Genomic DNA, 22489 nt, shown 5'->3' on the forward strand with positions numbered 1-22489 from the left:
TTCCCCAGTTTCACTGGAGTACAAGATTAACTTCCATCCACCAGCTTTTAGACTTTCAGACAAATAAAATTCTAACCCTTTATTAAACTAGATGTACTGCAAAGCAGGGGAGTTTAATCAGATGTTTCTCCATACTGTGTGGCTGTGATTAGGAACCTTGAGGACATAGGCTAAAGGAAATATTTTGCATTTGTTCTGTGACTTTCAATTGTTTTGTAGCTTTTTTAAATCAGTCCGTGCTTTTATATATATATATATATATATATATATATATATATATATATATATATATATTATAGCTGTATTTCTAAATATCTGTCTCTGTTTTCACAAGCAGAAATGTGTTTTGATAATTAAGACATTTCCTTGAATATGACACAAGTAGCCACTAGAGGGCAGCAAAAGGCAGCTGCCAAATGCACAACAATATGAGGACAGTCACCTGGTCGTAAATGTCAGCTTGAAGGATAGCTGAGTTCTGACATAATATATTATATATACAGATATACATTATATATATACACAGATATTATCTGTACAGCCTGAGTAGAGCATAATAACAGCGGTTTCTGTTACCATGGGCTTAGAATTACACTTAGAATTAAGAAATCTGAAAAGTGGAAGCAAACTGTATTTGTTATAATAGCTTTCCATAACTATTGTGATATTTTGTGTTTGTTTTCTTGAGCTCATCTTAAGCCTGTTTCTGTCCACACTTATCTGGTACATCAGCCTTCTCTTTCATAAATCAACTCAAGTTGTTTACACATGGATAACTATTTACAAAAACATTGGAGGGTTTATCTATTTTTGAATACAAGCAACGTTTCACTTCCTGATTGATCCATCTATTTAGGGTCATATGGGCCATGATGGCCTTTTTGCAAATATTCCATACTGTTAGTGGGGCAGTTAAACTCAAGTTTTTATAACAATTGGATTTTGTAGGTGGAAAAGAATTGAAAACAGAAACTAACAGCTAATGCAGTTGCATCTTTTACCCATATATCAATCTAATTCATTCATTAAAAAGTCAAAGACACAGATTGTCTTGAAATTGATGTATATTAATTCAATTGAAGGGATAATAACCGGCATGGTGCCCCGTTATATGGAATTAATGGACGAGGCGGAAGGTTGTTATCAAGCTTATCACTCGGTTGCCACTATAGGTAATAGTCATGCCTTTATTGCACACAAAGGAAACAAGCGGTTCAGTATAAAAAGAAGCCAATTTGTTCAGTTTGTTGAACAACTTTCTTTGGCCCGAACAGTGATAAGTGATAGCGGTGGACAGTTAGCTTGTTTACAGTTGATTCCATTGTTACGAAGTCTGCTTCCAGGCTCAACTGTCTTCCTATTATGGTTGTTACAGTACCCTCCAGAATTATTGGAATCTCTGCTAAAGTTGACTAAAAACCGGTATAAAAAAATAATCTGTTGGTGATTTATTGTAATCCGTCAATTAAAAAAATGAGGAAAAATCCAACCTTGAAGGGAAGCAAATTTATTTTGAAAAAAAAAAAGGAATATCTCATAAAGAAATACATATTTTTAACAAAAAACACTCACAATTATTGGCACCCCTGCTTGTAATACCTTCTTAAGCCTCCCTTTGCCTATAGAACAGCTTGTAATATTATGACACCCCATAAAGTTGGAGAATACAAAGCAAGGGATTTAAGACCGTTCGTCTTTACAAAATCTCCCCAGATCGTCCATATTCCTAGGTCTACACTTGTGCATTCTCCTCTTTGACTGACCCCACTGTTTTTCTACGGAGTTTAGATTAGGGGACTGAGATGCCAATGTCCGAAGCTTGATTTTGTATTCAGCAAACCATATTTGTTTTGATCTGGACATTTGTTTTGGTTCACTGACCTGAGGAATGATCCAATCATGACCAACTTTTAGTGTCTTGGCAGAGATTGACAGATTTCCTTTGAAAATGTTCAGGTTTTTCTTGGTGTTCATGAAACCATGCACCTTAATTAGGTTTCCAAGGCCTTTGGAAATAAAAACAGCCCCACAATAGCACAGCCCCTCCACCATCATTCTCATTAGGTATGGGGTTCTTTTCAGTATAGCCATTCTTCCATGTATGCCAAACACACCTAAAGTGTTTCTAGCCAAAGAGCAAAATTTTCATTTTATCTGACAATAGACCACACTTCCAGACAAAGTCACTGTACCATTCAGTAACTCCGGCTCTTTACATTGGTAATTAAATGACTGTGCAGGCTTTTACCTGGCATGCCCTCTAAATAATCTATTAGCAGAGAGGTCACTTTTGCCAAGATAACCATAGGTCTTTGTCCAAGCATGTTTGTCACATTTTCAGATGATTAGAACCTTTTAATAATTGTTTTAACTGTAAATATCGGCATTTTCAACAAAGTACCTAGTTGTCATAGACATTTTCTGACTTACAAATGTCAACACACTTTCTTTTTATTTAAATTTAGTGTATTCTCTTGTCTTTCCGATGTTGAAAAATGACTAGAGGATTTAGCCTCTGTGTGACTTTATTTTCATACCATAGTGAAAAAGAAAGTCATGAACTACTTCTGAAAGTTCACAGACACTCTGATTAACTTAAATAAATTGAAATTAGCTAGGAAAATGCTTCTGTTAGGTTTTGTTTATAAGATTTTTCAGGGGTGCCAACAATTGTGAGCAAAGTGTTTTAGAAATATTTATTTCTTAATGAAATTTTCCTTTTTCTTAAAATAAATTTGCTTCCCTTCAAGGTTGAATTTTCCCTATTTTTGTTTTCATTACGAGATTACAATAAATCACCAACAGATTACTTTTTAGACCGGTTTTTAGTCAACTTTAGCAGAGGTGCCAATAATTCTGGAGGGTACTGTATAGTTACCATTCATTAACATTGATATGGAACGGTGATTAAACTTTTTTACCAGATCTACACAGCCATGTTCAATAAAGCCAACAGTATTTCAGTGAAGGGTATTGCTGAAGTGTCAGTCCTCATATGAAACCCTCCTTGTGTGAACACGTACACAGGTAAAGGCGAGCAAGTTTACCTGTGCAAGTTCACCGAGCAAAGGGCACCGACAAAGGCAACCAGTCCTATTGCCTCTATGCCAAATAATATGTTAGCACATCATAATGATATTAAAAATCTCCAGAGGTAGGATGTGTTTCAACTCTTCATGTGTGTGTGCTGCTGTGTGACTTCAGTCTTCTTATGTTCTCCTCATGTAAATTAACAATTCTGTTTCCGCATTAGCAGCATATTTGAAGTAGGCACATACAAGTTTGTCATTGGTTTGATTCTCAGGTCACCATGGTGTTACAGCTTGGTGTTTATGTTAATGTTATGTAATCACTTCACAATCTTTGATCACTCTTATGTTCAAAATATATCCACCTATGGGAAGAATCAAAGGTGTTTGGTTTGCAAAACCATTGGTACTACAAAGTATGTTTTGTGTAGACACTTTTTTACTGATAGTCACTGTTTATTTTGGTCCAGTATACTTTTTAAGAAAGAGACAGCATGCAGAGTATTTTTTTGTCTAGTTTATATTGTTATGAAGTGGAAGATACCAGTAATGCAGCTGTATGCCGAGTTCAAATAATAAAAAAAAAAACTCACAAAACAAAGATTAAAAACCAAACCAACTCTTAAAAAATGAAAAGAATAAATCAATCTATCACGTAGCTTACTAAAACTCTTCATCAATCAAGCAAGCTAAAATATTCACTAATACACAATATATAATAATTATATTAAATCATGATGGCATTGCAGAGAACAAACTAAAGATCAATGACTGCTTAGTCTGAATTTTACCCTCCTTATTATTTCTAGCTACAGGCAAAAATTTGTAATACCAAAGCTTGTCTAGTGGGGCACTAAATTAAATTAATTTAATTTAATTTAATTTAAATTTCCATCAGATATGTCTGACCAGATATGACCAGTCAGTCAAACAACTCTACATGTCTATTAAAACGACTGACTTCCTTCGCCGGATTAATTTCCCTCCCCCATTTTTGTTTGATGGTTTTACATTCACATTACGTGTACAACATTGTCCAGTTGACCATACTCAGTCACTTACACTGAGTCAGAGAAGCTCTTTATGTTGTTTTGACCCTCTGGACTGTTCATAATTATTACTGACACTGGTCAATTACTGGCACTGGTCAATAGTGTTGAAGCAGCAGAGAGATAACACTCAGACTAAACTCAGAGAGAACTAAAAGAGAAAGAGTGGGATATACAGAGAGATTCGAGCATTGGGAGGACCACAAAAGTGCATCAGGTGTCTTTGCTCTGGGAACTCTAGGCTGCCAATCTGGGTTTACAATAGAATTTTAAATGGAGGCAGGGGAAAGGGTGAGGAAAGGGTTGAGAGATGAAGGTGGAAGGGGATTGGAGGAGTGGAGGGAGTTATATTTCCCTTTGGCTTTCTCCGTAGACACTTTCATCGCTGTACGCAATGTAGAGGAAGAAGTCCTCCTCGTGGTGCTCCTGAGAGAGAGATGGAGAGACAAAGTGAACCCAACCGTAAATTCCTACACCTAGCGTTTTTACACATTAAACCTTCATCAAGTTTGTGCAACAATCAATAACGGTCAAGACCGCTTTTGAAAAGCTGATATTAGCAGAAATTGAGAGCACCAAAGGAAACAAGACAGTAAAACAGAAGAAATGCAAAGTAATGTATAAGATGTCTATGTGCAACTCTTCAGTCAGCTACAAAGGTGACAGTGAAGAGACAAAGTGGCAGTACCTGATACAGCAGCCCCATGGTTGCTGAGGTGGGGGGAATGACGTTGTTTACAAAGAAGAAAAGAGCATCCTCAGCTCTCAGGTGAATTCTTTTCCGGATGAGGAAGTAGAACTGGCCCACTACAGGGGGTGCAGACAGAGACAGAGAGAGAAAATCACTGTAACAGCAGTCAAATCTAATCAAGTTCCCATTTACATTTATTACATTTATTCATTTGGCAGATGCTTCGACTCCGAATCTATCCAAAGTGACTTACAGAAGGAGAGTAACATTCAAGCTACAGTGCAAAGAAGACCTTAGCTAGGAATTACTATTGCATCTGTCAAGGGAGCATACATATTTTGACAGGTTATTTTCTATTTCTTCCTGTTGTTTGCTTCTCAAGGGACTCAGTTCAAATATGATGTAAATGATTAAAGGGCCGTTCACACCAGGAACGATAACTATAATGATAAGTATAACAATATAAGCGTCCACACTGACCAGCGATTAAGAATGTCTCTCTTTGTGTTGATGAATGTGATGGCTAAAATCTGATGGATTCTGATTGGCTGTCAGCTTTTTATTGTTCTCAATAAAACTTGCAGAGTGATTCCTAGCGATATCATTCTTCATGTTGTTATAAGTTTGTGTGGATGTTGTCATTCATATTAGCTAGAACGATATTTTTTGCTATTATTGGTTATAGTTAGCGTTCTTGGTGTGAACAGCCCTTAAGAGCCTCCAATATTGACATATTCTGAGGAAGTGGTTGAGAAACTCACCTGTAAGGTCAGAGGGGACAAGGTACTTTTTCTTGTCCAAATCTCCTATTCTGGCCTTGGGAGCCTTTTCCACAATGACCTGCCATGTGAATAAAAGCAGTCAATGGTTAAAATCCATTACAACCATAACCACACCCATATGTCAAGTACTAGTACTGTGGTACTTAGTGTTATGAAGGAATGCACAATTGGAATCTCCCTTTATACGCAGAACGATTAATTTTTTATGTGCGAAGAAACAGGGGAAGAGATACATAGTTTCAGCACAAGCTGTGTACTTTAGATAAAGGGCACTGTCACCAGGAAACCGATATTTCGTAGTACTGTTTCCAAGCTCAATTGTTTTTGCTGCATATTACAGAGACTAGTATGGTCTTGGTTAATTTTACTACTTGATAACCCCAGGGAAATGCTCCCAAAGGCTGTTCTGTTGGTCTGTTTTTTTGCCCACAACGGTTGCTTTGTTGGTGATTTTGTTTTTGATAATTAGTCTTGGTTGTTTATTGGCCGTTGTGGGAAATCCCCTACCTATAGCACTAAGAATTTAACATATCTCCTGTGTATATTTTTTGTACAACTTAATTTGGGTCAGGCAAGAGTTCAGTTGTGATGACTGTGTTCTATTAAATATAAACGCAGGCTTCAACAGCATTTATCCTTATAGTAATGTAAAAACTAGGGGTTGAAACCAGCTTCCCTCTCTTGGCCTTGGTGACCCAGTAAACACATTATATGCTCGCTAGGAGGGGGGGGAAGGGCTGTCATGAAACCAAGCCTAAGCTAAAATAACTAATGACAAAAGACACTAGTCTGGCTGTCTGATGGAGACGTTAGTAACAACAAAGTGCTCTTTTAAAAATGAGAATCGGAAACCAAATGGCAGCTTTTATGGCTTTAGGTGTTCAAGCATTACAAGTGTTCCATTGTTTACATGATCTATACACCATTCTGTAGGCAGGTCACATCACATCAACATAAAAAGACAGTGGAAATGTGCGACAACTGCTTGTAGAGGACATCTGAAATTAATTGGGAGTTAAACGCGACAAAAACCGTGGTAAACCGACGCACATACACAAGTCAACAGTTCTATTTTTGGCTAGCTAGCGTTACTCTGTTCCTTGACGGCTACTTAGTTTCTAAATATGAGGCAATTGCGCAAACTGATCCCTGCGTAACGGAATAGGACAATATGCCATACGAAGAAAAAATACGGTTGTGTTGAAGAGGGCTGGACTATCAATTATGTCTAAATAAAGACCACAATTCGCGGATATTCGACAGACCAAGCTTTCCAATTGATGTTTGTTTTGTGTGCTGGCCTAGAAGCTCACCTTGGCTTCTTATGTTATGCTCATGTGAATATGTTAAGATAGCTCAAGATGTGGAATCTATTAAGGTTAACGGTAGGTATTTCATGAACATAATGTTTACAGTTGGTAAGTGTGTATTGTTGTGAACATTACTTAAAACAAATAAAAACACTGTTGCCACTCAAGTTGACTTCTAAGGGTCATTCTTTGGATGCTAGAAGCTAGCTAACGTTAGCCAGCTATCATAAACCATTGATCCCGTAATGTTAACTATCGGTAGCAACATCAAAATAGCATGACTCAATTACATGTGATGAAAACCGTCATATAGATGGTATTATATATTTAAATGGTGTATGTTCACACATAATAAGTAATCTATACATTAGGAAGTAATTGTTTACGTCCCCCGTTTCCTAACGATTGGCTAACCAAAAAGATGACTCGCTTCTAGCTGCTAGCTGGATTGAAGAACGACAGATAGCAGCTAGCTTTTGGGCTAACGTTAAGGTTAGCGATCATAGCTAGCTTCTAGAAGCTACTTACAGGAACCCTGTCAGGATACTTCTTTCTGATTTTCTCTCCCTCTGACCGTCTCTTCTCAAATGGATGCTCTTCTTTGTACTGAAACTTCATTGTTAACAGATGTTCTTTATCGGAAATATACCAAAAATGTCCAATTGTCTTTGCGTAGAGAACAGGTAACGTTACCGTTATAGGCAGCCTGCGATTCCAACTGCCTTGCTTTGCTGGCTAACTAGCTGCTTCGATGTTTTCTTGGTGCGTCTGTGGCGGATGGATACAATAACAAACTACGTAAACTGCGCAATTAATTATATTCCCAAATATCACGTACGTTGACTTCAGTGCCAGTCGTCTTATCTCTGTTTATGACTATAACCTATGTCTCTCTAGGTCTATGATCTCCGTCCATATAATGACTTTACCAACCAACTGAAATAAATAACTGTGGATTATTTCAGGATGCCTGCAACACCATTACACCGGACTTCAACCTAAACACAGCGAGTTTGATGCTAGTTTGAATCGTGTCAAGCGCTAGAAGTTTAGTCTATATGGAGGATGTCATCATTCATAATAAATGGGACTCGTCATGATTATGTTTCGCCTTTCAGTGAACAACAACAACGGACTGAAGATCTACTTTATTTTCAGCTAAACCCAAAGGGCGCAAGGTTAGTCTGGTGTTCGTGATGCGACCGTCATATGACTGATTTCCGGGGGTGGATGAGTAAGTAAGCGCGTGACCAGAATTAGCATCACAATTCTGTCTTCTTGTGAGCAAAGTGTTTTTTCTCTTGGCTGATTTCTGTTGTCAGACTAAAATTTTACTCTCCAATTAGTGGAAAACAGAATTCTACAATCTCATAAACACACATTTCTACAATCTCATAAACACACATTTCTAAACAGCTGTTCAGAACGATAGAAGACGGAAAAATACACCGAAACAGTCAATTTCCTTATGGCCAGTAGATGGCAGATCAAAATTTACAAATGAGTATTCGTTGCGACATATCAGCGCTTCAGGATCCCCTTGACCATATCAGATACACTCAAAATGCAACTCGACCCTTGCTCAGCAATGATAAGTGAAGTATTCATCACAGGGTTTCCATTCTAGGCCCAGTGTAAAAATTCAATGACTTTTCCCTAACAAAAATCCTGAATTTCCATGAACAGTCGGGAGCAAGCAGTAATGGAAAAAGCTATAAACACCATGATGCTGTGTGGAAATACATTTGTATTAATGTATTTTGGCAAGTAAAATTTAAACTTCTACAATAACATTCCCTGATTTTTCCTGACTTTGTCCCCCAAAAATTGTTTAAAATTATTACTTTATTAAAATTCCATAATATTCCAGAATTCCATGACCCATGGGAACCCGGTCACCATTACGAATGCATAGAGAATAGATGGCATTATTTAGGAATACTCCTGAAAATCAAGGGGAAAAAACGGCATAGAGCATATTATGATACTGACGTGTTTTATTAGTACCACGCACAGAACCGTGTACTGGGCCTGAGCGAGCTGCCTTGAGCATCAAGACTACAATGGTTCAAATGGCGTCCGGACGACACTGATAGGTAAAAGGGGAGGGTTTTTAAAGTTGGTGTTTTTAAAAAAAAAAAAAAAGATAGAAAGGAGGGACTGTGGGTAGTTGTTGCTCAGTCAGCAGTTCAACAAATCAACGAAGTGCAAGTTCCATAAATTCAAGTTATTTTACTACCAAATGTCAGGGGAAGAGAGCATGGGTCTTCCCACTGTCAGGTATGCAGTTGGGGGTCAACCCTGTTCCCTGTCCGGGAGCAGAAAGAAAGATGACTGGAGAGCAGAAACAAAACAAGGCGTTCACTAACCGATTAACATCCTTTTTCTTTTCCATGCCTTTTTGTCATCCTTTCATCATTCTCCTAATGTGTTACAAGTCAAGTAGAGAGTAGATTTCAAGGACTGCCCAGGATGGATGTAGACACCAATCATAGAGAATTACATTTCACAGAAATCTTTAAAAGAAAATGAGTCTCAGCTTCATTCTTCTCACGACTTCCCACGTGTACAGCAGTCAACGTCTACGTCTCACATATTCCTTGTAATTTATTTTCTCCATAAAAGTACCTCTTTTTTTTTTTTTTTTTCTTTTAAAAGTCCCACAACTCAGTCTGCAAAAGCCTTAATTCTTCTGGTACAACAGTCAATTAAGTCCTCAAGGATGTTTCATACAAATCCAAAGGTTTGTGGACAACACTTTGATGAACCATAATAGTTTGTTATAATATTTAGTCTGTTCATTCAAAAACAATGATGTCACGGCTGTGTTCCACAGCTAGCAAAAAAAGGAGGAAAAATATTAAAATGATGCGTAATAATGAAAAAGATTCCTTCTCCTCTTCTTTTTTGCATCCATCCTTCCATACGGTGTTGCCAAACAATAAGACACACACGCACACAAAAAAGAAAATATACAAAAGCAAGCGTACTCCCACACTCCCATGTAGGCACGCATTCTCCTCGCACACAAGTCTGTAACCAGAGAACTGTAAGGCCGGGACTCCATTAAAGGAAGGAGACAAAAAGAAAAGGGATAAACAAATAACACTAAAGTATATTCCAGGGTTTGCTCTCCCCGCTCCCATCAATCCTGCTTTATGTGTCTGTCTGTGATCCCTGTGACCTCCCAGGATGTGGGGACTCCTGGGGAGGTCAAAGGTCAGCAGTGTGAGAGAGCGGGCGGGATGAGTCAGCAGCCGGGCAGGATGGGATGAAAACAGGGAGGCTCCCGGGGAGGGGTGGGGACGAGGCGAGGCACCCCCTGTCTGCAAGTCCATCACCACAGCCGGTGCTGGTGGAGGTTTCGACTGAGGACAGACCTGACGTCTGCAGTGAATCTGTCACAGAGGCACAGAACATGAGTTGATCAGTTTGCATGCGCACACACACACATAAAATGCACATTATACAGTATATTATATTAACATATTAGGGGTCATGGCAAGTGATGGTCTAGAAGTCGACCAACTTATTATTAATTTCTAAAAGTTCGAATTGCATGTTTTAAAGATTTCACTGTAAAATATAGAGGTGTACCACAGATCATAGTTGTTTCACTATGTAGGTGTTGAGCTCACCTTAGTGCATCTAGCATAGGCAGCAGGTTTAGAAGTGCAGTGTCGCTCGGGTCACTGAACCACGACTTAATTGGTATTGCATTGTCTGATAAAGGAACAAACACAAACACACACACACACACACACACAAATAAGAAGGTGGAAGCTAATCCAGTCTTCTCAGCTTGCAACACAACAAGCAAACCACAAGGCAGCTAAATTATTAAGTAATTTCTCTAATACCCTTGTTTAGAAAACATGTGTGGCCTAGCATGTGGTTTAATACTGTGTGTTTGTTAATCTGGATAGCTGGGCAACATGTATGCAATTGAAATAATAATTAAAAAAATACCACAGAGTCTGTATGTAAAGGAAAGGAAGTGAGTTTGTTGTCAATACACAAATGGATTGGGCAACCTGACACAACTTCAGAGAGGAACAACTGGTTTGACCATGCAATTGACTCAGTCAATAATTACCACTGAGTAAATGTTTACGAGACAGAGAGAGTAAAAAAAAAAAAGAGCTAAAAAAAGAAAGAGAGATGGAGAGAGAGGCCGCGTCAGCGTGCTGAGTGTGTGTGTGTGTGTTGACTTTGAACACCATACCTGGATGACTGCGGTAGGCCCCGGGTGAGTTGTCCAGGATAACTATACTTGATAGGTCATCATGTACAACAGCGAGGTCTTTTACATAACTACCTAGATCCAACGTACAATGCTGCAGAGAGAAGAAGAGTGCACAAGCACAAAACACCTGATATTAGTCCTCACACTAAAATTATAGTTTGGTACACAGCTTGGTTTGACGTATGGGTAAAGAAGCTTTACACGTCTTGGTAGCAGTGAGATTGTCCATCCTCACACTCTATGGGCAGCCATCGACACTACAAACTTCTCTTACCAACACACAAGACTAAAATTTTAACAGTGACTGTTCACAAAGCATATGACACACGTGAAGCAGCAGTGCAAGGGATCGTCATTTCATTTTGTTTTAATTTGGGGTAACCCTGTTACGCAAAACAAGCAATGGTTTGATAACCAGACACACTGCCAAAAACAAAGTGCAGTTCCCATATGATGACCTCACAGGATTACCTGTCTATAATATCGGCGTTTCAGGATCCCTCTGTTGTTGTCCAGTTTGTCTGCCACTGCGGAGCCATAGATCTCCATGCTGGCAGTAAACACCACTAGCTCGTACCACTGACTAACCTGTACCAAAGTGAGGGGAGCAGGGATACATTGTCAATCAGTTCCTTTCCATTTTACACTTGTGCAATTAATACAATTTTCACCCACAAATAAACGGTCAAAAACAAACAAAAATGCATATCGTCTTATGCCGATTTAAAAGACCTTTGACTTACCACTTCCAAAAAGAAGTCAACATGTGGTCTTTTATGTACAAAGAACCGGACTGGGTGTTTATCAATTACTACCTGCAAGACAGAGGTAGAAGAAATCATTCATTTCTGTTTGACCTGACGTATGCATGTGTCTGCATAAATGTGCACTTGTGTTGTTGGAGTGTGTGTGTGTGTGTGTGTTTCAACACCTTAAAGAAGGTGTGTTGGTGAACGGAAATAGTGTAACTGTAGACGTATTGATGAGATCTCCGGTGTGTGTGCAAGACTGCTACAGTACTAAAAAGCAAGGGTGGAAATTTAGAATCAATACTGTGCCTTCCGCAGTAGAGGGATGTGTGAGGTATGCCCATGTATGTCTGTGTGAGGGGCCACCTGCATGGGTGAAAGATAAGAAATTCAAAGGCCATGTCAATCTGATCTTTGACACCATATCTGGGGGGAGGTGTGAAAACAAGGAGTGCAAAACAAATGTGTTACAAGACTGGGAAAACGGGTGTAAGAACAAAACGGGTGTAAGAACACAATTTTCCAAATTTAACTTTAAGTTGGGACACTTCTGATTGGTGAGCATGTTTACTGTATGAAAAACACAGCACTCCTGCTATGGCTCCCACACACAGTTGCGTGCGTTGCAGTGCTTGAGACGCATCCCTGTTCACTTTACATGGGCTTACGTCATCCGTTGCTGAACTGAATTTTGGGTCCATTGCGTCGTGTTGCTCCCGTCGCTCCCGTTGAGAAGTTCAACTTTTGCTGCACCGACAGATGGCATCAGCCAATCAAATTACGAACAAGCGAACAACAAACGGCACCAGCCAATCAAATTACGGTTATACTTTAAATCATTTGCATAGCTACCGTCGGGAACACCCACTGGCATGCATTGACGGAACGCAACTGTGTGTGGAAGCCGTTAGGTGGGCTACACTGTCTGTCACGCAAGAAAGATGGCATAAAATCATAGATGTGACAAGAGTGACCATTGGGACAGAGCTACATGATTAATTGTTGTCTTTGTGATTAGCTAATTGCATTAGTTCAAATTGTAATTTCAATTAAAAATCAATTAATTATGCAGCCCTATGAGTGACTGTCATTAGTGTATTTGTGTAAGAGGTCATGATGACATGGGCTATGTTTACACTGGCAGACCTTGATACAGTTCTGATTTTTTGCCTACATCAGACTTTTGACTGCCTGTTTACATCTACGTTTCAAAGTGGCCCATATCAGATATCTCTGATTACCTGGATCACTAATTTGCTTAACAGTTGAGTCAACCCACATGTGCACTAAAGGAATTTTGGTCAACAAAATGAAAGCAAACACACAGATGGCAATGCAAATGCACAAAATAACACAAGCTTTCGTTTTTCGCTATTTCACTGGATAGTTGTTTACTTTAGTTTTCAAGGTTTTTTAGCAGTTTTATTTAAGGTGAAAAAGAAAGTGAGTCCTTACTGCAGCTTTTCCATCTGTTTTCAACATTATGTATAATGCAAATGCGAAAAGGTAAAAAAGATTGTGGGCATTTTCAATCATGTACGAGCTAAAAATGACAGGGAATATCCAATCTGTCCCTTTACAGGACAGTCGTATTGGCACATATCCGAATCCATGTGCTTTTTTTGTGTGTTCATGATGCACATCGGATTACATATGAGCAAAAAAAATTGGAATTCGGTCATATTTAACTGACTGTGTAAACATAGCCATGGTGTCTGTCTTTAAACATTTCTCTCATGCCTTTTTGTTTTTAGATCTATTACCATTAGTCAGCACTAACACAGCACAAAAAAGATTAAATATCCAATCTCTTACACTGGCATCAAGTGATCTAATGGCGCTATGCTTGTCGGTGGCAAGTCTTCTACAAAGTGGTCATGTTCTCAAGCCCTGGCGTGACATATTCTACTAACATCTAAATTAGCTGATCTGAACAACTGGACAAAGGGGCTGCATTACAGTCAAGTCTTAGAATTGTCTTATGTCTTGTGTATGTATGAACATGAAGACTTTAGGTGTGTTATGTTGAAGACATTTTGATTAACACAGTGCTTCTTTTATTAGAAGATATGTTAAAAGATATTAGAAGGGGAAAAAAAAACACTGGTGAAAAGGAAAACCTCTAGTCCAAAGTACTGGCCCTTTTATGGAATAGAGGGTGTGGCTATCCATCACACCATAACATTCATCTACATTATATTTAACATGAAGCCAATGAAAATCTTGCATGCACAAATCCAACATCAACATCAAGTATAAAAGCAGTGAAGACGGCACCTTTTCACAAAACCTGTGACTCTGTATGTGTATATTTCTATTGCCATGTGCAGTGTCTGCTGGCATGAGCATCATGCTCACCCACCTTGAGGATGAAGTCTGGAGGGGTACCAGGTCGCACTGTGGGTCTTAGAACTCCGTCATGGTGCGAGTGGATAAGTGTCTCGTCTAGATCCAGAACTAGGACCTTCCGCTTCACTGCGTCTGTGCACAAACACACACAAAACCACACGGACACAAACAAACAAATTAGAGACAAATGTAAACTTCCTTGGACACCTCCACCTCATCACATACAATAGTCACTGAACACTTGTCAACACACCAACTTAAACACAAACAGACTCTGTCTGTCTGTCCATCTGTCTGAGAGAGCAAGCACTCATTTGACAACAGTTGTTTGTTCAGACCTATTCAGCAGGCTGGGAGGGAATTGAGATGAGCCGTGTTTGTCTCTCCATTGTCTAGACCAGCGGTCCCCAACCACCGGGCCGCAGGACATTCCTAACCGGGCCGTAGCCTACGACATGAGTTTAAAAAAAAATGCATGCAAACTAAACTAAATTTAATTTGCAATAATGTCACGTTTTTACATGGCATAGGCCTATATGCAGTTGTTTGATTGCACGCATGTTTGCATTTTGCAAGGCCTATTTTCTTACATCTGTCTGTCCCGCCTTCAACACTTTTACCTATTGCCTTCAGCGCCAGCAGCCTCAGGTCAGCTCACTTCACTTGATCAGTTCTTGGCTGAACGGTAGTGGCGTCACAAATGTTAGCTAAACTGCTAGAATGAGCAACAAAAAACAAGCATCTTTAGCAGGTCACTGGCCAGAGTGTTTGAGTTGCGAGAGCTGCTGCAGAGATTTCTTACAGAAAAAAAAAAGTCACCGTTAGCTGCACATTTTAGTGATGAGGACTGGGTGTCAAAACTCACTTACCTGTGTGACATATTCGGGTTGCTTAATGACCTCAACCTGTCACTCCAGGGGAGAATGACGACTGTCTTTAAACTGGCAGATAAAGTCGCTGCATTTAAAGCCAAGCTTGATTTGTGGGGACGACGAGTGGACCGGGGTGTATTTGATATGTTCCAAACAGTAGTGGGTTTTTTGGGAGAGACTGAGGCAGGGCCCATTCTCTCGCAGCTGATGCGCGATCACCTTGTTGCGCTTTCAAATGAGTTTGAGCGTTACTTCCCATCCTCCAAAGATCCACGGCAAACCAATGAGTGGGTCCGCAACCCATGTCAATATCCCGAATAGTCCTAACTTGTCAGCGCAGGAGGAAGAGCAGTTGATCGAAATTGCAAATGATGGTGGTCTTAAGAGTGTGTATAAGGAAAGCTCTCTGGCGGGTTTTTGGATCAAAACCAAAGCAGAATATCCCGAGATAGCCGTAAAAGCGCTGGAAAACGCTTCCCACCACGCATCTATGCGAGGGCCGGGTTTTCGCAATGACTGCAACTAAGACCAAATTGCTAAATCGACTGGACATTTCAAACACACTGAGGGTGTCACTGTCTTCCATCACCCCCAGATGGAAGCTTCTTGTTGCAGGGAAACAAGCAGGGCTCCCACTGATTATATTCGTAATGCACGTTTAGTTCCCATGTTTTGTTCCCATATTTTGTTAAGCATGTTGGATAGATGTAGCTTCAAGTTGTTCAATATTCATAGTTCATATTGTTCAATTTTCACTTCTTCAAGTTCACGTTTTTCACAAGAGATCGTTACCTTCACTGTTCATACATAACTGGAGCTAGTTCTTTTCAAGTAATGCATGCACAACACATATGGAACATGGAACATGGACCCCCACCCGGTCCGTGAAAAAAAAATAGGAATCAAACCTGTCCATGGTACATAAAAGGTTAGGGACCCCTGGTCTAGACAACACTTCTATTTGGATAGCCCTCCACTTTTAGCCGATTGCATAGCCAGTTATTTTCACATTAGCTACCCACACACACTACATGTTTTCAAGGCAGTCGATGTGGTGGCACATACATTATTACATGTCTAAATAAAGGAAGGCAGCACGGTGTCAAAATCAACAAGTGTTTGTTGTGTCAACAAATCAAGTGTTCATGGTGTGTCCATTCCTGACATTGTTAAAGTGTGCCAATCCATGGGAGTGTGTTTGTTGGGGGGACGGGGGGCTGCCTGTTTATTTGCATCATGGCCAAACACCTTTCATAGACCTGTACTGCTATATAGGGATCGACCGATATGGTTTTTTCAGGGCCGATACCAATGTCAATTATTACCAAAACAGGAGGCCGATAACCAATATGTAAAACCGATATGTCAGTTGTCAAAAAGGAGGGTAGATAGTAAAGGTGATATGCTGCAAAAAATCATTCAAAAGCATTTAATTATGCAAACTTTCCTTTCTTCTTTTGATTTGACAATTGTCTATCAACTTGCATCACAAGTGTAAATCCTGTGTATGATGTTAATCCAAGAGCTGAGTGATAGCAATTATTTTCATAGACTAGGCCTAGACAATGGGCTTGTTAACCATGTTAAGGGACCCGTCACAAAGAGGATGCTTGGCCATCATGTGTGTGAGTGCAAGAGAGAGGGAGAGGAAGAGGTGCATGCGTGATGGCAAGTGTTAAGGTTGAATAGTTTAACAAAAACAGTTTTAAAATAGTTCTTAGTCTATTTAAGCATAAAATTTGTGTCCATATGTAGGCTTTAAGCTACACTTTTGTGAGCCTAAAAGGCACGTTAATAGCCAGCTCAGGATGCGATTTACTTCAGGTCGGATTAAATTACTGGCCCTGGGTGCCTGTAGCCTGGTCTTTTCTGACAGTCCGTTTCAAAAAGGAGCAACTAGACTTTTTGACGTTCGCTATCGCATAATTTAGGACTTGTCTACTATGTAGGCCTAAGGGATAACGTTCGCCAAGGTGTCCCGTTATTCACAATTAATGGACGAGGCCGGAGGCAAAGAACTTGTGACGCGCAGCACCCGACTTTGTAACTAGTAGCCTAGGCTAAACAGCATAACGTGCATCAATCGGGAATTCGCTAAATGAAGGAAGTGGGAGCTTTACTTATTGATCCGGATCAAAGAGACAATAGCTTACAAAGTGGTGTTTTTGTGACTTCAGTGTAGATGATTGTGATTCATTGCAACTTCAGCAATGTAAGGTGCCTTCCTTAGGCTACCTTCGAAAAATAGCTCCGTACAGCTGAAGCCCAGTCAGTCTGCCTCAGTGAGAATCCTAAACTTTCTCTGTGTTCAGTCTTCGATCCTGATTGGCTGCATTCGTGCTAACTAACAAATCAGACGGTGTAGTGGGCGGGACAATGCTCTCGACCACATAGTAGCAAATGCAGGGAGTGAGAGGCGCTTTACAGACAAAGTAGCGCGTTTTATTCTTTATCCATTTCAATATCGGCTTATCGGTGGGAAAAATGACCGATACCGATTATTATAAAAATGCTAAATATCGGCCCGGCCGATAATTGGTCGACCCCTACTGCTATAGTCTCCTGTCTTCTAGGAAAACTTCAACTGAGCTACTGTCGGCTAAGAGTGTCAAACTGAAAAAAGAAAGCCAAAGTGAAACTAACTGTGGCCAAACCCTGTGACAAAGACCAGCAGATAAGCTGCATGTGATTGGAACAGCCTGTTACATCTGAGTCTGAGTTCTCAACACACTGACAGGGAGAAGAGAGAAAGTGGGCAAGAAGGAGAGTGACAGAAAGAGAAGAGTGCATGAGGCAAGACAGAGAGAGATACTCACTGAGTCTGTTCCTGGAGATAGGAGACAACGGTAAAGTGTCGTACCGCACCGTCTGATACTGGATTACCTGATGCAAAACACACATAACAGGAAAGACTTAGCACAGAATCACGATAAGGCGCACAACATCAAAATCCTATATTCTCACAAGGGCTATATTTAAACATGGCATAAAAAGAGGAGAAACTAGTTTCTAAATGCAGCTGTGTTCCCTAGTGCTCTCCTGCCCCGAGGCACTTTCTTCTACTAAGGAGAGAAAGGACGTGTCCAAAAGCACGGACGTGTGCGCTGTGTTCCATGGGATGCAATCTGTGACTAAGACTGGCCACCACTAACAAGGCCACCTTGTCCTTTCCTTCGGCAGGTATCGGTCCTCTAGGAATGCGGTACAAAAGCAAAAATGTCTGGACCTCCAGAACGGCTACATATTTGTCATGCTAGCGGAGTCAGAGGCAAGTGAGGACACTTACAGTCTGTGTGTCCGAGTTCTGCTTCCTCTGAACTAAAGGGTGATGAGACTAAGAGAAACGAGTCATTTGCCTACTGAAAGGAGACCACCATCCCATTGCACTTGGGCAAGCAGGGAATGGAAAGTAGTGTACCTCAACCCCAGAAGACATATTCACAGGTGTTATTGATATCTGAACAATTGAGTATGAAAGAGAATGTTACCTGCTGTCGCCAACGTTAGTTTAATCACTAGTTTGCAAAACTGGACTGATATGGGGCAAACAGGGTATCGCGCCAACGACTCCAGGCCTGGTGGGTGCTTTAGTTCACTGATGATGGTCTGAATGGGACCAAATGCACTGATGATGGTCTGAATGGGACTGAGAACATTTTGCACTTGGGAGCACTTTGCACTTTTCACTGACTGGATTAAAAATTGCATCGGCAACATTGGTGTGCGAGTTCTTTCTAGACTGAACCTTTCGCATACTGTGCCACTGCATTTAGATGCTCCTAATTTTTCTCATCCTTGGGCCTCTCAACTACCATTGTTAATGTCTAGCCCTGAGTAGGCCTAAGCAGTACTCCACAGAGGCACTCCACCACCACCACCACCACCACCACCACCACACACACACCATTGGGCAGACACTCTTCACTGCCTGCAGTCTCTCCCTCTCTGGCTATTTTTAGATGGCCCAGCTGTCCAGGAGTGTCAATGGGACAAGAGGGGCCAAGCGGAAAAGGGAACCTCACAGGGTGACTTTGTCCCAGAAGCTTTCGGTGAGGCCCTTCTCCAACGAGAGAGAGACAGGGAGGGAGAGAGAGAGGGAGAGAGAGAGAGAGAGATCACGTCCTGAGACGGGCACCCTGAGACAGGTTGTACACGCACATCGGCACATATGCCAGCCATAGCTGCATGCCTGATCTACCAGTTGGTGCATTGGTCAGCAGTTGAGGGGCTGTCTGAATGGTCTCCCTAAAGTCACCAAAGACAAACTGGCAAGAGACTATTTTCTGTTCTAAACTTGCCAATAGCTTTGGGTGATTATATCATTGATGCCATGATGTTAGAAACATCTCTCCACTGAATAATTGTACTTACAGCAGACGTTCAATAATAAAAAATAAAAAAAAAATCATTATTTTCATGCAGTTTTCAAGTTTGATTTTTGTAACCCACCTAAATTAAGGCACATTTTGCTGAGGTAAGCTCATTACCATGTAGCATGAACAGAAATGCTTATGATGAGCTGTTTTCAGCTCAGGCCTTTGTCATATTGGCATTTTAGGCTGTTACACATATGAAAATGCAAAACAACTGTAAATCCCGTCATTTAAAGTATTTATATTGATAACAAGCTTTGGATAAAATTTGCTGACGATAGTGATGGGCACTGATGAAGTGTTGGGCACCCTCTACATAAACTCTTCCAGGATATTATTCCTGTCCTTTTCTTTACTCAGATCAACTTCTTAATACTCAACCCATAGATTACCACTATTATGCAACTGGCTTAAGAGAACTGTGCACATATGTGAATGATCAGCTTACAAGCCTGTTTACATATGCCCTGTTTCTGAATTAGAACACTGCATTGTTCAAGGGTGCTTACATAAGTGAGATGCTCATTTCTGGCTGTTTTGAAGAGAAGGGGAAAAAAAAAAAAAAAAAAAAAAAACTCACGTTTCCTGTAACTACTTGGTGGGAAAGTGATTGACCTTACAGCTGCAGTGTTTGGGTTACTGCAGGACTAACCCCTGGGTTTGATGGTGTTTGAGTGCAAGAGTAGATGCTTCCTTCAGTGCTGGAAAAGAACAGTAAGGTCTGTGTGTCATCTTCATCCTCCACACACTGCCGCCAAAGTTGGACTGCCTCTCTCTAATGGATTATAGTAATGGTAAAACTGGACCAGAGAGAACGCACCAGAGCTCTGAGGGGAAGCACATCTTTCTATTTCAGTGTGGCAAAACCACTAATGTGACTTGTTTCAAAGCTTTTGAGGATATTAAACAGTCGGATAAAGTATAAAAACGTGAAGAGCACTGCAGTACTTTCCCCAATTAGAATTCATGAAGCACCTGTTGCACTAGCCTTATGCTTGGCTGGGTTAGCACTCAAAGTCAAGTTAAATGAAGACTCGAAAAGGTGACCTACTGTCAGACACATCAGTTTTAGCACAGCAGGGAAGATATCGTAATAGGGCTTGTTTACCATGTGGCAGTGCTTGAGTTTAGGTTTCACAACAGTAAAAAAAATGCAAAGGCCACACACAGTTTTGTGACATATGGAAATAATAATGTCCCACCATAACACTGTTTTGTTGGCTTAAAATAAAACCAAATGTGATAACGTTCAGCTAACAGAGCGCGGGGAACTGGTCGGGGCATTCCATAATTTTGAAGACGTCTTGAGCACTTCGTTTCACTTCCAATGGACTGTTTTGATATTTCGCAATATATTATTCCTAAATTCACAAAAAATCGATTTGACTTCAGCATGCGCCTAGGGGTACTAGCTGACAGTAGCCAGATTAGTTCAGGACAACTAAACGTGTGCTAGCTAGAGCATCTGAGGTGCACAGCCAATTTAACACGACACGTGCCAATTTTCCAGATTACATTGTAACCTGATCATGTACGATGTGGCTACATTGTGACTTTGTTGTAGCATTAGCCAAACTAAGATGTGTATGATGAGTACAAAGTATAGTGATTAGGCATAACGTTGCACTAAAAACTACATTATGATGGTGTCAAACAGCGGGAGTGAGTGTCGAGTGACCACCAGTTGCGATACTGTGACTTTCATGAACTCGAGACATGAAACGCAGACATTGACACTCACCGTACGTAAATGCTTCCTGAGGATGTACATGATAAACCCCCATATTCTGGACGTCACACCGAGAAAAGTGCGGACACCAAGCAGCCACTGGCGAGTCTTCAGCATGTTGACACTCCACGCCAGACTCCAAGCAGGAAAAAACTCAAAATGGGCTATTTTAGTTGATCCCTTTTTTAAAAGACTTGATCAGAGTCTTCCAAAAATGTCCTACAAAGCCTCTCTCAGCCGGTTCTCAGTTCAGTTGAAGACTGGTCGAATGAGTGCCTCTGGACGTCTGCTTGGCACTCGATTAAAAATATCAAATACGTACAACATTTGCCCAAAACTATGACCACCAACCACCAAGTAAAAAACGCGAAACCGTTCCACAAAATTGTTCTGTTGACGACTATGCTAGCTTCAGTGAGCTAGCCTGCTAACGCCAATGTAGCCAGCTACTTCAACCAAGTATCTAGCCAACGTTTACTAGCAAGCTAGCTTGAGAGCCAGCAAGCTAACGTAGTGTTCCGGCTTGTTAGATTCAAACCTTCGTTAAATATAAAAGTGGTGTAAGGATGGTTCGGCGTCGCATTTAATATAGCCCTCCGCCTGCTTGCTCTAATCGATATGCAATGATTTGGTAGACCGTAGTAAAAAGTCAGTCACCATAAAACCCCTTCTAGTTCAGAGCAAATCCGAAATCGAACAGCAAGCCGCCATCGCCACCTCGCCGTCACTTCCGTGGGTAGAAGTCTTCGCAACCCGAAACGAACCTGCGTGGCTTGAGCTGGGCTTGTTCCTCATGTCACTGAAATACGCAGGACAGAAATGTTGTATCGATAAACTCAGTGTAAGAAGACTAAACATTGATAAATATATAAAAAAAAATTTTTTTGAAAGGGAGAAGCAGGCGAGTTTATAATTATTGTACAGTGCTTAATTTGATTAAGTTATGAATGGGTTCCAACAGTTTAGTGCGGATTTAACCCACATTGCCTTGTCCAGAGGCCTATTCGAAGACATTTCAAATGTCACTGTATGGACCGGGCTCTGCAGCTGCTGAAATTAAACAGCTAGCCTACCTCGATTCCTATACTTGAAAGCTGCGCGTCGCTGATAGGGGCGTGTAGGCTATCGTGAACAAGCCCAAGTTGTTGTGCCATTTGTGACTTCTTTTACTTTAAATTCTGGTTAAAGGCTCCAGACCTTTGACTTAATTACTGGTTGTTTAAATATTTTGACACATTTCAGCTGTTATCGACCCAACACACTATGGGGCATGAGAAAAAAAAGCAAACTTGTCCATTAAATGTAGGCTA

At 40.6% G+C, this 22489-nt stretch overlaps 2 protein-coding genes across 2 annotated transcripts; both read right to left on the reverse strand.

Annotated features, from left to right (window-relative positions):
* Nucleotides 1-3531: 3531 nt before the first annotated feature.
* LOC125289354 (gamma-aminobutyric acid receptor-associated protein) lies at nt 3532-7633 on the reverse strand. The gene is made up of 4 exons (XM_048236107.1): nt 7390-7633; nt 5531-5609; nt 4767-4885; nt 3532-4504 (listed from the first exon to the last, which is right to left on the reverse strand). The coding sequence occupies exons 1-4, from the start codon at nt 7477-7479 to the stop codon at nt 4424-4426; spliced, it is 369 nt and encodes a 122-aa protein (XP_048092064.1). The 5' UTR covers nt 7480-7633; the 3' UTR covers nt 3532-4423.
* Nucleotides 7634-8840: 1207 nt separating this feature from the next.
* LOC125289353 (CTD nuclear envelope phosphatase 1A-like) lies at nt 8841-21995 on the reverse strand. The gene is made up of 8 exons (XM_048236106.1): nt 21192-21995; nt 17894-17960; nt 14219-14337; nt 11851-11922; nt 11579-11695; nt 11087-11198; nt 10500-10584; nt 8841-10259 (listed from the first exon to the last, which is right to left on the reverse strand). Exons 1-8 carry the CDS (start codon nt 21294-21296, stop codon nt 10199-10201), a joined length of 738 nt encoding a protein of 245 aa, XP_048092063.1. The 5' UTR covers nt 21297-21995; the 3' UTR covers nt 8841-10198.
* Nucleotides 21996-22489: the final 494 nt, after the last annotated feature.

Source organism: Alosa alosa, chromosome 24 (genome assembly GCF_017589495.1).
Source record: "Alosa alosa isolate M-15738 ecotype Scorff River chromosome 24, AALO_Geno_1.1, whole genome shotgun sequence".
NCBI classification, from domain to species: domain Eukaryota; kingdom Metazoa; phylum Chordata; class Actinopteri; order Clupeiformes; family Clupeidae; genus Alosa; species Alosa alosa.

Coding starts and splice junctions, on each gene's coding strand:
- LOC125289354 (XM_048236107.1), bottom strand. CDS start 7,479: ATGAAGTTTCAGTACAAAGAAGAGCATCCATTTGAGAAGAGACGGTCA. Junction 5,610..7,389: donor AGTATCCTGACAGGGTTCCT/GTAAGTAGCTTC, acceptor TTCACATGGCAG/GTCATTGTGGAAAAGGCTCC. Junction 4,505..4,766: donor CCATGGGGCTGCTGTATCAG/GTACTGCCACTT, acceptor TCTCTCTCTCAG/GAGCACCACGAGGAGGACTT.
- LOC125289353 (XM_048236106.1), bottom strand. CDS start 21,296: ATGCTGAAGACTCGCCAGTGGCTGCTTGGTGTCCGCACTTTTCTCGGT. Junction 11,696..11,850: donor TTGACTTCTTTTTGGAAGTG/GTAAGTCAAAGG, acceptor ACTTTGGTACAG/GTTAGTCAGTGGTACGAGCT. Junction 11,199..11,578: donor AACGCCGATATTATAGACAG/GTAATCCTGTGA, acceptor TTCTCTCTGCAG/CATTGTACGTTGGATCTAGG.